This window comes from Gekko japonicus, unplaced genomic scaffold (assembly GCF_001447785.1).
Source record: "Gekko japonicus isolate JY-2015 unplaced genomic scaffold, Gekko_japonicus_V1.1 scaffold1787, whole genome shotgun sequence".
In the NCBI taxonomy this organism is placed as follows: domain Eukaryota; kingdom Metazoa; phylum Chordata; class Lepidosauria; order Squamata; family Gekkonidae; genus Gekko; species Gekko japonicus.
The window spans coordinates 266,722-284,823 of NW_015174893.1; the positions used below are offsets into that span (position 1 = coordinate 266,722).

The 18,102-nt window shown below is 49.1% G+C and overlaps 1 protein-coding gene across 1 annotated transcript in view; it reads right to left on the reverse strand.

Moving 5' to 3' along the window:
* IGSF9 (immunoglobulin superfamily member 9) overlaps window positions 1-12,677 on the reverse strand; it is a 99,288-nt gene extending 86,611 nt beyond the window's left edge. Inside the window, exons 1-2 of the mRNA XM_015424949.1 lie at window positions 12,616-12,677; window positions 8,310-8,504 (exon numbers count right to left, since the gene is read on the reverse strand). Coding sequence (XP_015280435.1) covers window positions 8,310-8,504; window positions 12,616-12,673 — 253 coding nt within the window. The 5' untranslated portion in view covers window positions 12,674-12,677. The remainder of the gene's footprint in view (window positions 1-8,309; window positions 8,505-12,615) is intronic.
* Between the last annotated feature and the right edge of the window lie 5,425 nt (window positions 12,678-18,102).

An 18,102-nucleotide genomic window follows, 5' to 3' on the forward strand; every position in this document is an offset into this window, starting at 1 on the left:
TCACTCCTCTCTCTGACTCTGGCCTGGGCCTCTGACCTGAATTTCTAGCGTAGCCTGGAGAGTTGCTCATATAACCACTGGATTACAGTGAGGTGGGAGGGGGGAGAGAACGAGGACAAAAGAGGGGCCGGTGGAGCATCCGATTTCAAAAATCCCTCTTCAAGCCACACAATACTTCAAGAGGGCAGGGAAGCCCAGTGTTGAAAGTAAAGAGTAGAAACGAAAGAGTGCTTGCAAGAAAATGAAATGTGCTGCCACTACAAAAAAAACATACTTCGGTGCTACCACAAGGGAGGGAATGTTTCCACAGATTTAAATCTGACGGCAACTGAAATGAATCCTTTAATTGACTTCAGAGCTGTCCCCCAAGTAATCAGTCAACAGATTTTAAAATATAGAATGTGTACTTTAATCAATGCACGCTCAATAAAAACCAACAAAGTGGCAGGGTTAGCGTTGCCAGACCCCCGACTCGGCAGGGGTTTCGCCGCTTTTTCAGGCTTCTGTTTGTCGCTGGCCAGCTGGCTGGAAAGGAAGTCCCACCTCCAAACAGGGATGTCACACAGCGGCGTTTCCAAAATGACGATGTCAACCATGTGGCGACACTGCTTTTTGGGCAAAACTCTATGGTTTTAGGCCAAAAAGCCATAGAGTTTTGCTTAAAATGCAGAGCATTGTCAGCAAGCCAAGGGGACCTGGCAACCCTAGGCAGAGTAGGTGCTTTTGTGAGTCACTGCTCACATCTTCAGATAACTGTAGTGACTAACGAAAGCTCCTACCCTGCCATAAATGTTGTTGGTCTTTAAAGTGCCACTGGACTCTTGCTCTTTTCTACTGCTACAGATAGATGTAACATGGCTACCCATCTTGATCAATCTCCATGGAAGGCACCACATTTAGCCATACAGAATGGAAATCTATCAACGTATCCGAAGAAGTGAACAGTGACTCACAAAAGTTCCTACCCTGCCACAAATTGCACTGTTGCTCTTTTCTACTGCTGCAGACAGACCAACACGGCCACTCATCTTGATCTACACTCAAGAACAGCAGACATGGAAGCCGCACTCCTCCAAGAGGCATTCCTCACATCTCCCACACATGGGAGAAAATAACTTTTTCTCTGATGGCTGCCCGAATGACACAAACAGGATGTTTTTCATTCACTATGTAAATGAAGTTATTGATTCAATTAGGATTTCCTTAAATCGGGCAGCAGTCCCAGTTATTGCTCATTCATACGCGGGAAGAACACAGAGGAATGGATGTCTTGGGTAAAACAGAAGTCAGGATGCATTAACCCCCAGATTCTGTAACCTACCAAGTTCTGCCTCAGTTCTCTGTCCACAACTCTCCTAATTCTCTAGCTCTGCCTGAATGTTGCCAACATCCAGGTGGGGCCTGGAGAGCTCCCATAATTACAACTAATCTCCAGAGTACAGGCACCAGTTCCCCTGGAGCAAATGGCTGCACTGGAGAGTGGGCGCCAATGCTCCCTCTAAGCTGCGGAGTCTTGTGAGCAAAAATTCTACTTCGAGAGCTACCGGCATTCAAGTTGCAAGTGAGCGATCTGGCGACTGCATAAATGAGTTTGCTCTGGAGCCATCCTTCCTGAGCTGAGACAAAAATGTGGGAGCCGGAAGCTAAGCAACTGTGAGTTAGCTCACACTCACTTAGCTTAGAGGGAGCCACTGGTGGGCTCTAGGGCATTATACCCCACCGAGGTCCCTCCCCTCCCCAAACCTCACCATCCCCACGTTCCCCGCCCAAACCTCCAGGAATTTCCCAGCCCAGAGTTGGCAACTGTATTCTGCCCCGAGTCTCCAAATTCCATCTCAGGTCCACTTCCAAAGCTACAACGGTTCATTTTGGGACTTGCCAGCCCTGCTCAAAGGGCCACTGTGGAAAGCATATCGGATACATCACCTACGTTCACTGTCGTTTTGCACATTCTATAGGTGGACCGAGAGCTGGCGGAACACAGCACAGACAACTCACGAAGTACACTCATCCTGCAAGGTAGACCAGAATTATTACACCCATATTGCAGATGCATTTGGGTGTGTACACGAGGCAGAGAGTAGCTTGTTTAAGGCCACCTAATGCAGGGATAACACGATGGCGTCAAGCCTGTGAGCGCTTATAGAAGGTTGAAAACAAGGAGCAGTCACTAGCACCAAATGGCTACTGCACGGAGAGTCCTGGGTGGCCAATCACAAAATGGCTGCCACAAGCTTCCGGGCCCAATCACAAAACAATGAGAAGGTTGGAAACAGGGAGAAGATGCTAGCACCAAATGACTACTTTGGGGAGGGTCCTGGGGCGGCCAATCACAAAATGGCTGCCACAAGCTTCCGGGCCCAATCACAAAACAATGAGAAGGTTGGAAACAGGGAGAAGATGCTAGCACCAAATGGCTACTTTGGGAAGGGTCCTGGGGCGGCCAATCACAAAATGGCTGCCACAAGCTTCCAGGCCCAATCACAAAACAATGAGAAGGTTGGAAACAGGGAGAAGATGCTAGCACCAAATGGCTACTTTGGGAAGGGTCCTGGGGTGGCCAATCACAAAATGGCTGCCACAAGCTTCCGGGCCCAATCACAATACATTGGGAAGGCTGCCAGCTAAACATTCTCTTATTCTGGAGGTAGCTGTTTCTCTCTCCCTGCAGACGCAAAGGTGTACCTCCTGGGATCTCCTGAAGCACATTGAGGTGGAAGAAAACCAGTACCGTTCTTTTCTCTGGGGAAGCTGAGAGCAGGCGAAAGGATACACATTGCTGGTTGCCACGTTGGGGGAAATTACTCAACTAATGAATCTGGGGCAGAGGCAAGATTTCTTCCACTGCTCTAGATGTTAAAGTGGGAGAACTGCATATGAACACAGATGAGCACAATCTTACTGAAAACAGGGGCAGGGATGTGTGTGTACGAGGGACACAGGAGACGGAGGAATGCAGAAATGTTCCCCTCTCCAGTCCCTTCAAGCATCTTCCTCTCAGCTGAGCACACTTCTTGTATTGGTTTGGCTGAGAAAATGTATCTGAAAATATTTGGGGAAGGGTATAGAAAGAAGATTCTTTTCTGCTTGCCCACAGGCTCACTCTGGAAAACCAAATCCCCCCCTAAAAAAAATCTGGATTATTTGGTGATAGATACGTGTTGAATGTAACCTGATCTGTGGCCATCATGTCTAGCTTGAGCCAGTGCAGTGTAGTGGTCAGCATGAGCCAGTGCGGTGGGGTGAGACCCAGGTTGGAATCCCCACTTGGCAACAGAACCTTGCTGGGTGACCTTGGGCCAGTCACTCTCTTGGACTCATCTACCTCACAGGGTTGTTGTGAGGACCAAAGGCAGGAGAGAACAAGGATAGAATCCACTTTGGGTCCCCGTTGGGGATAAATGAAGTAATTAAATAAGCAAACAAAATAAAATAGGTGACACCCAGTCACAGAGCAAAAGAGATGACAGGATTTATTACATTAAAGAGGGATTGATTCGGGTATAGGAAAAGGACAAGCGGACCCAAACAGTTAGGGAGTACGAGACGTTTCTCTTTGCGAAGCTCTAAATTCAGGACGGACAAAAGGAAATATTTCTTTACTCAAATGAGTGATTAAACTACGGCATTCGCTGCTTAAAAATGGGATTAGATTAATGGAGAACCAGTCTATCGGTGGCTACTAGGGATGCCAACCTCTAGGGACCCGAGGATCTACTGAAATTAGAGCTCGTCTCCAAACTACAGAGATAAGAACCTAAGAACACAAGAGAACATAAGAGAAGCCATGTTGGATCAGGCCAATGGCCCATGCAGTCCAACACTCTGTGTCACACGGTGGCCAAAACCCAGGTAACCAGAACTCCAGAAGCCCTCCCACGGTTGCTACCCCCAAGCACCAAGAATACAGAGCATCACTGCCCCAGACAGAGTGTTCCATCTATACCTTGTGGCTAATAGCCACCGATGGACCTCTGCTCCATATGGCCAATCCATTCCCGTTTTGAAGCTGTCTGTGCTTGTAGATGCGACCACTTCCTGTGGCAATGAATTCCACGTGTTACTCTTTGGGTGAAGAAGGACTTCCTTTTATCCGTTCTAACCCGACTGCTCAGCAATTTCATTGAGTGCCCACAAGTATTGCGAGAAAGGGAGAAAAGTACTTTTTCCTCTGCCTTTTCTATCCCATGCATAATTTTATAAACTTCTGTCAAGTCACCCCTCAGTTGTTGCTTCTCCAAGCTAAAGAGCCCTCACTTCTTTAACCTTCCTTCATACGGAAAGTGTTCTATCTCCTTTATCATTTTAGTTGTCCTTTCCCCCCCCCCCTTTTCCAATGCTATAATATCTTTGTTGAGGTGACCAGAACAGTACACAGTAGTCTAAATGAGGCCGCACCACAGATTTATACAGGGGAATTATGATACTAGCTGATTTGTTTTCAGTTCCATTCCTAATAATCTCCAGCATAGCATTTGCCTTTTTTATAGTAGCTGCACACTGAGTCGACAATTTCAGAGAGTTATCCACCATGATTCCATGATCTCTCTTCTGGTCAGTTACCGCCAATTCAGACCCCATCAAAGTGTATTTATAGTCGGGATTTTTTTTGCTGCAATGTGCATTACTTTGCATTTGCCCACGTTGAACCTCATTTGCCACGTTGACACCCACTCGCCCAGCCTTGACAGATCTCTCTGGAGCGCCTCACAGTCCTCCCTGGTTCTCACCACCTTGAACAACTTAGTGTCATCTGCAAACTTAGCCACTTCACTGCTTTCTCCCAACTCCAAATCATTAATGAACAAATTAAAAAGCACCGGACCTAGCACCGAGCCCTGAGGCACCCCACTGTTTACCAGCTTCCGCTTTGAAAACTGCCCGTTTATACTCACCCTCCGTTTCCTATTAATTAACCAGTTTTTCATCCACAAGAGGACTTGTCCTCTTATCCCATGACCAGTGTTCCCTCTAAGCTGAGTTAGTGTGAGCTAGCTCACAGTTTTTTAGCCTCCAGCTCACAGATGTTTGTCTTCGCTCAGGAAGGGATGGCTCCGGAGCAAACTACTTTATGTAGCAGCCAAATCGCTCGCTCACAACGTCAATGCCGGTAGCTCACAAAGTAGAATTTTTGCTCACAAGACCCCGCAGCTTAGAGGGAACATTGCCCATGACTGCTGAGTTTACTTTGGGAGCCTTTGATGAGGAGCTTTATCAAAAGCTTTCCGGAAGTCAAGGTGAACAACATCTACTGGGTCACCCTTGTCCGCATGCTTGTTCACCCCCTCAAAGAACTCTAAGAGGTTAGTCAGACAAGACCTTCCCTTACAGAATCCATGCTGATTCTTCCTCAATAGCTTTTGTTCATCTATGTGCTTACTAATTCGGTCTTTAATAACAGATCCCACCAACTTACCTGGTATCAAAGTGAGATTGAGCAGCCTGTAATTTCCTGGATCTCCTCTGGAACCTTTTTTAAAGATGGGGGTTCCAGTACTCAGGAATGGAGAAAATGGCTGCTTTGTAGGGTGGACTCTATGTGGCACTGTACCCCACTGAGGTCCTTGTCCTCCCACAGGCTCCACCCCCAAATCTCCAGCTGTTTCCCAACCTGGAGCTGGCCACCCTGCTCCCTACACCCTGCCAGTTACCAGGGGAGACCTGGCAACCCTAGTGGCTACTAGTCGCACTGACTAAAGAGAACCTCCAAATTTAGAGGCAGTAAACCCCTGAACACCAGCGCTAGGAGGCCGCCTTAGGGGAAGGCCTCGGCCTCTACACCCTGTTGTTGTCCCTTCAGTGGAATAGATTGGCCACAGTCTGAGACAGGATGCTGGACTAGATGGACCACTGGCCTGATCCAGCAGGACTCTTCTGATTGTATTCTTATTAAGTTCAGCCAGGCGCACACAGCAGCAAGCGTGGCTTGTTTCTAAGCCTCAGGGGCAGGTAGTCGAAGCCTCATCTCCCTCCCTCAGACAGTAACCCACCAGCCCATCAATTAGGGTGGGGTGAGAAGCAGGCTTCCCTCGGGGGCTTTTGCTGCCTTGCTCAAATGGGTGCCCACTGAGGTGTGCAAAGCCCCGCTTCCTCCAGGAACTGGCCTGCCTGCTCCATCGCCACACTCAAGTCTGCCTGTCCCTGCATGGCCTGGAGCGGTGGGGGGCTGCCTGGTTCGCTCTCTGATCAGATCTGACAGTGCAGGGTGGGCGACTCACGCCGGCGGAGGCCTCACGTGTCACCTAACTTGGCAAGCCCAGGGAGCCGTCCCAGAATCCCGCAGGGGTCCGTGTGCATCACACACCCCATGGAAAGTTCCTTCTGGAGTGGGGGGGGGGCTGCATGACTTATTCCATTAAAAAAGTCATTTCCCCTGCTTTGCCCCACAAACAGCATTCCAAACAGCTCCCAGCCAATGCTCCCTCTAAGCTGTGGAGTCTTGTGAGCAAAAATTCTACTTGGTGAGCTGCTGGCATTAAAGTTGTGAGCGAGCGGTTTGGCTGCTCCATAAATTGGTTTCCTCTGGAACCATCCTTCCTGAGCGGAGACAAAAATGTGTGAGCCAGAGGCTAAAAAACTGTGAGCTAGATCACACTAACTCAGCTTAGAAGGAACACTGCTCCCAGCATCAGCAAAGGATATTAATCAAAAGAATTCACAGTTCAGAGGACAGTATTAGCAGAGGTTACCTGGAATTTCAGGACAGTGAATAGACCCTGGGCTTATTTACCAACTAGGAAGGAGAGATATGGTAGGGGCCATTTCTCCCTGTGAACCAGCATAGGACCAGTGGTTCCCTCTAAGCTGAGTTAGTGTGAGATAGTAAGCCGGAGTTTGTAAGCCGCTCTGAGACTCCTTTGATTACCGAAGGACGGGGTATAAATCCAATCTCCTCTTCTTCTGTTCTTCAAGAGGCAAGGCTTTCTCAAATGGTGCTGGCCAGCAAGCATGCAGAACTCTCCATCTGTGGAGGCCCACCTTACTACATCCTTGGAGGCCTTCAGACAATTACTATCGCAGCATTTTTCGAAAGAGCTTTGCAACCTGGATAATTCACTGTCAGTCTGTCACCTTTCTATCCCACCATTTCCCCAAAGACCTCAGGACAGGGTATGCGGTTCTCCGTTCCTCCATTTTATCCTCACAACAACCCTATGAGGTAGGTTAAATCGAGAGGGAGTGCATGGTCAGACCGGGCCTCACACTCACCCAAGAACTTCATGATTGGGCATGTCCTGTTACCTCTAATGAGATTTCCAGTTGATTTAATTCACTTTATTTGACTGACTGGTTCTGTGTATCCTCACAACAACTCTGTGAGGTAGGTTAAATCGAGGAGGAATGAATGGTCAGACCGGGTCTGATGCTCACACAAGGAATTTCACGACTGGGCATGTCCGGTTACCTCTAATGAGATTCTGAGTTGATTTTGTTCATCCTCTCTGACTGGTTTTGGGGATCTGGTGGTTTTTGAAAATTCCTGCCATGGTTTAAATGCTATGTCATTATATCTATGCATTTAGTAGGAAAACCTTACATCTAGGAGGAAAGTCTGATCTTTTGCTCAGCATCCTTGCAGACTGCTACCCCCGAAGTGAGAGACAAATATCGTAAATTAATAAACCAGCCATGTCTGTTTGCTAGGGTTGCCAGTTCCCTCCTGGTAACCGGTGGGGGATGGGGGGGGGGAAGAGAAAGGTCTTTCACGTCACCTACTACCAGACCTTTTGAACTGGAGATGCCAGAGACTGAACTCGGTGCTTGTGGGGGGGGGGTCAACAGTGGGAGGGCTTCTAATGTCCTGGCCCCACTGCTGGACCTCCTGAGGGCACCTGGTATTTCTGGCCACTGTGCAACACAGAGTGTTGGACTGGATGGGCCTTTGGCCTGATCCAACATTGGCATCTCTTATGTTCTTAACCTGGAACCTTCTGCGTGCCAAGGAGAGGCTCTTCCACTGAGCCACAGCCCCTCCCCCAAATAACACTGACATTCCTTGTTTGGGATCTGGACACAGAAGGGGACAGGATGAACTGAACAGCTGGCACTGACAAGGAAACTGATGAGCTCAATGACAGAATCTTATTCTCATCACTGCTACCAACGTCTCACCAATATTAAAGTCACGGGGCCACAGTAACGGAGTCCAGTGGTTTACAGAGCTCCCACATACTTGCCCGAGTCTCTGGTTATTATCCTCCATGTCCATATTTCTAGGAATATCAGAAATGCGCCACCCACCTCCCCATCCGCTGCCAAACCAATTAGCTCGCCTCCTCAACCGAGTACGGACCGCAGCGCCGACTCACCAATGTACTCCGGATCCACGCGAGGAGAGTAGAGGCCAAACTTGATGAAAATGGGGAGGGGGAAGCCGAAGCGCACCCACTCGATGACGTAGAGGGGGGGACTGGCCTCGTCCGGCTTGAGGAGGTCACAGCGCAGAATGATGCTCTCGCCTGTCCGGCCTACCACAGCGCGGGGCACTGCCTCACCGTTACCTGCTGGGAGTCAATCGACAGAAAGTATCATAAGCCTCAGAGAGTTTTCAAGAGCCAGTTTGGTGCAGTGGTTAAGAGTGTGGGCTCTAATCTGGGAGAACCGGGTTCGATTCCCCACTCCTCCACATGCAGCCTGCTGGTGTGACCTTGGGTCAGTCATAAATTCTCTCAGAGCTGTTCTCTCAAGGGCAGTCCTCGAAAGAGCTCTCTCAGCCCCACCTACCTCACAGAGTGGGGAGGGGAAGGGAAAGGAGATCGTAAGCCGCTCTGAGACTCCTCCAGGTAGTGAAGGGCGAGATATAAATCCAGTCTCTTCTTCTTCAGTTCCCCTCCACCCCACAACTTGCAGGGAAGGCTGTCATCAGGGGAAGGGCCTTCTCAGCTGTGGCCCCACCCCTGTGGAATGCACTCTCGGATGACTCCTGTGCCCTGCTGGACTTACTGAGTTTCTGCAGGGCTTAAAAGGCTGAATTGTTTAGGTTGAAGAGAAGAAGAAGAGATTGGATTTATACCCCGCCCTTCACTACCCAAAGGAGTCTCAGAGCGGCTCACAAACTCCTTTCCCTTTCCCTCCCCACAACAGGCACCCTGTGAGGTAAAAGAAGAAGAGATTGGATTTATACCCCGCCCTTCACTAGCCAAAGGTGTCTCAGAGCGGCTCACAAACTCCTTTCCCTTCCCCTCCCCACAACAGGCATCTTGTGAGGTAAAAGAAGAAGAAGAGATTGGATTTATATCCCGCCCTTCACTACCCAAAGGTGTCTCAGAGCGGCTCACAAACTCCTCTCCCTTCCCCTCCCCACCACAGACACCCTGTGAGGTAAAAGAAGAACAAGAAGAGATTGGATTTATACCCCGCCCTTCACTACCCAAAGACGTCTCAGAGCGGCTGACAAACTCCTTTCCCTTCCCCTCCCCACAACAGACACCCTGTGAGGTAGGTGGGGCTGAGAGAGCTCTGACAGAAACTGCTCTACCACGACACCAAACTGTCTCTCAGGTTGGCCTTTGGCGGGTAATCCACATGCCTGCGTTATTGTTTCTTTTTTAAGTGGTATCGTGCATTCACATATTTTAAGAGCTTAACTTTTTAATGTTAATATTTTATATTTCTCACCTGTTTTTATGCTGTTTTGACCCTTTGGGTGAGCAACAACTAAAACTACAATAAATAAAGACCTTAAGTGTGCATTGCTCACACACATGTTGTGACGGGGCACAGCGCTTGCAAACGCCCCTCAAGCATTTCTGAGTGTCGGATGGGAATGCCCATTTAAAAAAGGCAAACATTCTCACGATGAGAACAGGGGCGTTCGCCCATCACTAAAACTTCATTAAGGGAAGCATTCTGCAGCAAGCAGAAAGGGAAAGTGTCACCTGCTGGAACTCAGGACGTGGATGAGCATGAGGAAGCCCGAGGCGCATACAACTGGCTCTCAGGCTGGCCTTTGGCGGGTAATCCACATGCCTACGTTGTTGTTTCTTTTTTAAGTGGTATCGTGCATACACATATTTCAAGAGCTTAACTTTTTAATATTATTTTATCTTTCTTACCTGTTTTTATGCTGTTTTGATCTTATTTATATGGTTTTAATGTTGCAAATCGCCGCGAGACCCTTTGGGTGAGCAACAACTAAAACTACAATAAATAAAGACCTTAAGAGTGCATGCTCACACACATGTTGTGACGGGGCACAACACTTGCAAACGCCCCTCAAGCATTTTTGAGTGTCGAATGGGAATGCTCATTTAGAAAAGGCAAATGTTCTCAGGATGAGAACAGGGGCGTTCGCCCATCACTAAAACTTCATTAAGGGAAGCATTCTGCAGCAAGCGGAAAGGGAAAGTGTCACCTGCTGGAACTCAGGACGTGGATGAGCATGAGGAAGCCCGAGGCGCATACGTTCCCCACCTCCCCTCACATGCAGCTGGATAATTAGATTTCCCCAAGATCTGAGACACGGTGCAGGGCGCCACAGCTTCTGCCGACGCTTTCTAGTTCTTCCCGCAAACTAGGATTCCGAACACCCATTCAATCCTCATCGGCAAGGAAAGCACAAGCCACTCTGGTTCCTCGGGAAAGTGGAAGTCTCTAATTAGCCGGCTGCACACGAGGGGAAGAGAAGGCGCGCCAATTCGAGGATCCCTCAGGCTTGTTCACAGGGCTCGGTGACAGGAGCTCAGTTCAGATGCTATTAAAGGCGCAAGGAGCCCTGCCAAGAAGAGTTTGCATCGGGGAGATGAACTCGCACATTACAGCCGCACAGAAGGCACCGGGCGGCAGGACGAGAGGAGGAAATCAAATAGGTGGAAAGTTAAAAGTTGCAGAAATCCCTGGGAAGACGGGGAAGTCACACACTCGGCTAGTTATGTAGGCTGAGCGCGCAAGAAAGTTGCAGTGACAGCTCCCCCACCGCCGTGGGGTCGGCAGCAACTGGTCAAGGAAAGAGAGGCACGCACGGGGTAATATTTCTCAGCTGCAGATCTGACTTTGGGATTTCTAGCATGAGCAAAATAACCTCTTGTTTTCACACCTGTGCATAGGCCAAGATTCTCCAATTGTGCCGGTAAATTCAAAATTCAGCTCTTATTAAATTAAAAAAAAAAAACAGAAGTCCAGCAGCACCTTAAAGACTAACAAAATATGTGGCAGGGTGTGAGCTTTCGTGAGTCATTGCTCACTTCTTCAGATATCTCACGAAAGCTCCTCCCCACCACATATTTTGTTAGTCTTTCAGGTGCTACTGGACTCTTGCTCTTTGCTACTGCTACAGACAGACTAACGCAGCTACCCAGGGATACAGAGGAGGGAGAGCTTGTACCTGAATAAAACTTGGTCTTAAAGGTGCCACTGGACTGTCTTGGACCGGGGGGCCGGGGGGAGCTCTGCAACTTACGTGGCTGCTTCTTGCTTTGACTGAGGGCTGCTGGGAGCAGGGGGTGGGGCTTGTTGCATGTGCCCACCCCCTGGGCTCTTTACTGCTGGAGCTCCACTCCTGTGCACTCCTGCAGGAAATGACCCCTGCAGCCACCCATCTTAAAAAACAAAGCTTGTAGCCTTCAGGGTTGCAAAAGACATGTTTGGAAGTGTGCGATCTCCAGTGGCGAAAGGGTAGGACAGAGGTCCACAACTTTTTGAGCATGTAATGCTCCCTCTCAACTGTGGAGTCTTGTGAACAAAAATTCTACTTTGTGAGCCACTGGCATTAAAGCTGTGAGCCAGCGATTTGGCTGCTGCATAAATTAGTATGCTCTGGAGTCATCCTTCCTGAGCTAAGACAAAAATGTGGGAACCGGAGGCTGAAAAACTGTGAGCTAGCTCACACTAACTCAGCTTAGAGGGAACACTGGTGGTAACCCTTTGGAATCCTGACACAGGGTGGTGGGCCCAACCTCAAAATGGCTGCCCCTGGAGGCGGAGCCAATCTCAAAATGTTGGGGAGTGAGGTTCTGTAAAAATCTAATGCAACTTTTCACTCTTTCAAGCAGATGCTCTGGTTAACAGGATGCCTTTAAAATGAACATATTTGTTTAAAAATAATTTCATGCAAATATACAGCTTGCCTTCAGTCACATAGTGAAGATCCTTGTGCTGTGGTGGCAGCTGTGGCTGAAGCAATTTTTAAAGTGTGCACAGCCAGTCATATCTCCAGTAGCCAATCAGAGGCCTTGCTGGGCAAAAAAAGATTCTACCTGGCCCTGCCCACTTTCTATGAACACTTGATGGGTGCTAGGAAAGGTATTGGCAGGTGCCCACATCCACCACTTTAGGGATCCTTGGGGTAGGACTTCAGTGCTCTGCATAGCTGTACTGCAGCATATGCCCCCTGGGAGCTATTACTCACTGTCTGACAACAGCAAAATGTGCAAAATTCTGACGGACCCTCACCGAGTGTAGCCAGTGGTTGCCACTGAACACTCAGGCTGAAGAACGAGAGTTGTGGAAGTTGTGAAAGAAACCAGAGACAGAAACCAGAGAATCACCAGTCTGCACGAAACTGAAGCCAACCGTTATCGTGGGAGATGAATCAGATATAGCTACTTGGACATTCTTATATGAGTAAATACACACCCACGGGACACACTGAACGACAGCCCAGACACACAGTCTTACCCTCGGCGAAACTGCTGCAGACCAGGCCGAGGTAGAGAGTCCATAAACACCAATTCATAGCACAGCTGCCACCGCTAGACGCCTCAGAGCACCGCCAGGCCCGGATGCGTCCTCTTGCTGAACCACAGAGCCGTCAAGTCCTACTCGTGCAGCAGTACTGAGATGGAATGGAGTCGGGTTGTCTGTGTGTTCCAGGATGCTTGCAGTTGGGAAGACCTTGGAGAGTTTTCGAGGCTCTGGCAATGGTATCTTGAGGCCCGGCCTCTATTTCTCATCCCCGCGGTGCCCTTCGAGAAGCATGGACTTCAAGCGTTCCAGAGAGAAAACAGCCTCTGAGACAGAAGATCCCACAACCGCACTCTTCCACCACGCACGTCCTCAGCACAAGCCAATGCCTGTTGAGCAGAATGACAAAAATGGGAGAATTCAGAAAGGTCCAGATGGACCTAGCCGCAGGTGCCTGTGTGCCTATGCCTCCCCGCGGGTGCGCCAAATGTGTTCATTGTCTCTTTCACGGGCTTGATGACTTTCTCACAAGAAAAAAAAAGAAGAGATTGGATTTATAACCCTGCCCTTCACTACCTGAAGGAGTCTCAGACTGGTTTACAATGTCCTTTCCCTCCCCCTCCCCACAAGAGACACCCTGTGAGCAGTGTTCCCTCTAAGCTGAGTTAGTGTGAGCTAGCTCACAGTTTTTTTAGCCTCCGGCTCACACATTTTTGTCCTAGCTCAGGAAGGGATGGCTCCAGAGCAAACTAATATATGCAGTAGCCAAATCACTTGCTCACAACTTTAGTGCCAGTAGCTCACAAAGTAGAATTTTTGCTCACAAGACTCCACAGCTTAGAGGGAACATTGCCTGTGAGGCAGGTGGGGCTGAGAGAGCTCTTTCGAGGACTGCTGCTGACAGAACAGCTCTGAGAGAACTTGTGACTGAGCCAAGGGTGGCACAATAGAACGTGTTCAATCTAAATTTCTTCGAAAGATCATGGGAATGCCGCGCTGTGTGCCTTATGCAGCCTTGTGTTTAGAAACTGCGTTAAATTCTGTGGAATCCGGTACGTGGCTAATGACAGTAAAGTATTGGCTGCGTTTACATTACAATGCAGACCAAGGGAGCCTTGTACAACAAATGCTCACAGAGTCATACATGTCTGTGGACTGACCCAAGGCCATGCCAGCACCTGCATGTGGAGGTGTCGGGAATCAAACCCGGTTCTCCCAGATTAGAGTCAACACTCCTAACCAGTACACCAAACCGGCTCTCCAAGGTGTCAAAACATTCCCTGCTATTCTCCCACCCTCAGTGTAACCAACAAGGCTGAACCAAGCCAGGAGATGTAAAGCAAAAGGAACTGGTCAACATCTTCAGATATCCAATAGCCGATTTATACCTACAGTCTGTCACCGGACAGCTGCCGCATCAAGTGAAAGATGACCAAGCATGCATAAGTCAGCCGGGCATCTGTCAGTTCACACATTCAGGGCCATTCCACACATTACACAGGAGAAAGAGACAGACTCAGGATTTGCCTTATGCCAATCTCTTGGGACACGCCAGGCTATGATCTGGCTTGCACTGAGGGAATTTGATGTGTGTGTGTGCTGTACCACATCAAGGAGAAAGTGGGGCCCTCACACAATTTAGTGTGCTTCCACACAAAGATGCACACAGATAGAAAATCAGCATGCAAGGGAGGAGGACTCGTCCCCAACATGCTAGCTACAGGGGGAAACTGAATGCATTGAAGAACGTGCAATTGTCCGCGCCCTCGCATGCAATCTGAAATGGCACTGGGTTACTCCCTCAATGAGAACTAGACCCCTGTCAGGTGTACAGGTTTTCAAATACCTCTGGACATCACTAGGCTTTAAGAAGAGTCTTGCTGGATCAGACCAGTGGTCCATCTAGTCCAGTTCCTCTGGACAACCAACAACAGGGCATGGATTTTTCCATGGAGGCTGAGGCCTTCCCCCCATAAGAATATCTAAAGAGCCCCGCTGGATCAGACCAATGAAGGTCCATCTGAGAGAGAGCCTCCACTTGACCGAGAACTCTTTTCCACACACCCCTTCCTCCGCCTCTCTATCACTTTAACCTCATTTTTCTCACGTGCCTTTGAAACACAAAGCTTTGCCCTTGCTTATACCTGTCAGGCAGCAATTACATGGATGCTCACATGAACTCATGTAAGTTGTCTTATGCTGATTCAGACCCCTGATCCATCACAGTCAGTACTGTCTACTCATCACAGTCAGTACTGTCTACTCAGACTGGCAGCAGTTCTCCCGGATCTGGGGAGGAGGGGGGGGAGGAAGATAGGGAGGAGTAGATTGGATTTATACCCCGCCCTTCACTACCCAAAAGAGTCTCAGAGTGGCTTACAAACTCCTTTTCCTTCCCCTCCCCGCCACAGATACCCTGTGAGGTAGGTGGGGCTGAGAGCGCTCTGACAGAAATTGCTCTTTTTCAAGAACAGCTCTTGTCAGAACTATGGCTTGCCCAAGGTGATCTAGCAGGTGTGAGTGGAGGAGTCAGGAATCAAACCCGGTTCTTTCACATCACCTACCACCAGTGTTCCCTCTAAGCTGAGTTAATGTGAGCTAGCTCACAGTTTTTTAACCTCTGGCTCACGCATTTTTCTCTCGGCTCAGGGAGGAGGGCTCCAGAGCCAACTAATCTATGCAGTAGCCAGATCGCTTGTTCACAGCTTTAATGCCAGTATCTCATAAAGTAGAATTTTTGCTCACAAGACTCCACAGCTTAGAGGGAGCATTGCCTACCACCTACTCCTTTTTAATTGGAGATGCTGGGGACTGAACCTGGGACCTTCTGTGTGCTGAACAGATGTTCTACCACTGAGCCATGGCCTCTCATACAGAGAAAAGAAGAAGAGATTGGATTTATACCCCGCCCTTCACTACCCAAAGGAGTCACAGAGCGGCTTACCATCTCCTTTCCCCTCCCCTCCCCACAACAGACACCTTGTGAGGTAGGTGGGGCTGAGAGAGCTCTTTAGAGAACTGCTCTTGGGAGAACAGCTCTGAAAGAACTTGTGACTGACCCAAGGTCACACCTGCACTTGCATACGGAGGAGTGGGGAATCGAACCCGGTTCTCCCAGATTAGCATCCGCGCTCTTAACCACTACACCAAACTCCTGAAATACAAATCCCAAAGCCCACCCACTGCTATACTCCCCCTTAATTTGAGATTCTCTTAGGAGAGCAAGGCCAAGAGACTCTCCTCCATCATCTCTTTTCCCCCTTCAGCGAACTTTATTTCTTTCCTCCTCCTGTCACATCCAATATTTACAACGCACCTAAATTAAAAACACATGCCTACAGTTGGAAACAAGCTCCACGTGGATTCCAGGCGGCCCTAACTCACACTGACGTGGGTGGCTCTCCTCGCCCCATTTCACCCTTTCATTTGATGTGTGCAAAACACACTAATGGACAGACCCTGGGGAAGGTAACGATTTGGGTGGATTTTTCTCCTTGTTAAATTGGCTTAAATTGAAAGCAGGCAAGTCATAAGAAGAGCCCTGCTGGATCAGACCAGTGGTCTATAAAGTCCAGCATCCTGTCTCACACAGTGGCCAGCCAGTTCCTCTGGAGGGCCAACAACGGGGCAGAGAGGCCGAGGCCTTCCCCTGATAAGCACATCAGAAGAGCCCTGCTGGATCAGACCAGTGGTCCATCTAGTCCGGCATCCTGTCTCACACAGTGGCCTCAACCAGTTCCTCTCAAGGGCCAACAACAGGACAGAGAGGCCCAGGCCTTCCCCTGATGTTGCCTCCTGGCTCTGGTAATTCAGAGATTTACTGCTGCTGAATGTGGAGGTTCTCTTTGGTCACTATGGCTAGTAGTCACTTATAAACCTGTCCTCCATGGACCTGAATTTCAGGCTAAACAGGGGAAGGAGGAAAGGTCTGGAAGGGGGGGGGGGACCCCTGAATCACCAGACTAGATTTATTATTTGAAGACTGGCACAAAAATCAGCATCTGCTGGAACTGTTTATAGGGCTCTGAGGGGCAGCTCAAATGGATACCAAAAAGCACAGCTGGCACTAGGACTCTGGTGGATTTGGGACTGCTTTAAACACGAGGCAGGTTGAAGCAGTTGCTCCTTAAAGGGGGGGGGGGGACGCTTAAATGTCAACAGAACAATTGTTTTCAAAAGCTTTCACGGCCGGAGTTCATTCGCTGTTGTAGATTTTCCGGGCTGTGTGGCCGTGGTCTTGGCACTGTAGGACCTGACGTTTCGCCAGTAGCTGTGACTGGCATCTTCAGAGGTGTAACACAGAAAGATGGAGTACTCTCTGTGCCAAGTACTCCATCTTTCTGTGTTATACCTCTGAGGATGCCAGTCACAGCCACTGGTGAAACGTCAGGTTCCTACAATACCAAGACCACAGCCATACAAGCCGGACAATCTACAACAGCTAAAGAACAATTGTTTCATTTTCAGCAACACAAAAGACCCCCCGCTTGGCTTCCCTGCACCAACATTTCTTGAGGCATCTTGGGCTGCCAGGCACGACCCATCAATACCCCCCCCCCACCCACCCCTTACCAGGGGAGCAGAAAGGACAGATGGTATGTTAAGTCTGCTGTGGTCTTATTTTGGGTGGGTAGGTGACACCAGGCACATGGTTTGGGGGGTTACGGTGGCCAGATTGTAAAAAAACCCTTTCCAGGCACCGCTATCAGGAGCCTACTTTGTTCTTCATTTGGGTGTCCCCGAAAGACCTTACGGTGGATCGATTTGCTTACTCCATTTCTCGTCTGCCTTTCTCATCCTAACTCAGGCGGGATGGCAGACTTAGAAAAGACAACGAGAGAGACTCACATCTTTGCCAGCTGGTGACCCTCCAAAGGATCTTGGTTGGCGATATTTGGCAGTCTTTGCAGCTGGGTTTTCATTTGAACAGGGAAAGCCTCACTCTTTTTTATTCTTTCGGGGGTGGCTCACGTGCTTCAGATAAATCAATTAAAAAACGCTGCTCCACGGGAACCAAAAGGATGCCAGAACGGTACCCCGTCTCTGCCTCAGCATTTAGCTGGTCCCTCCCCCCCACGCCGACCCATAACTAGGATGGCCAGATGTCGTCTTTGTTGAGGCCTGCCCCCTGAAATATCCGGGTTCTGCTTCAGTCCGGTCAAGTTGGCCAAAGCTCCTTTTGTAACTATCTCAGTGACAGGTCGTCACTCATGGAACTGAGTTCTGCCCACTGTCCCAGACAGAACCGGCACTAGGGTAAGCTGTATTTCTATTTAGTTATTGTGTGTAAATTTGCATCTCTAAGTGGAAATTAGCATGTGTAAATTTTGTTCTCTCTCTCTCTGTCTGTCTCTCTCTCTGGCTCTTGTGCTAGTTTGGGTCATCTGTAGATGGCCCAGGCTAGCTTGATTTAATCAGAGCTTGGAAGCTAAGCAGGGTCGGCCCTGGTTAGTACTTGGATGGGAGACCTCCAAGGAAGTC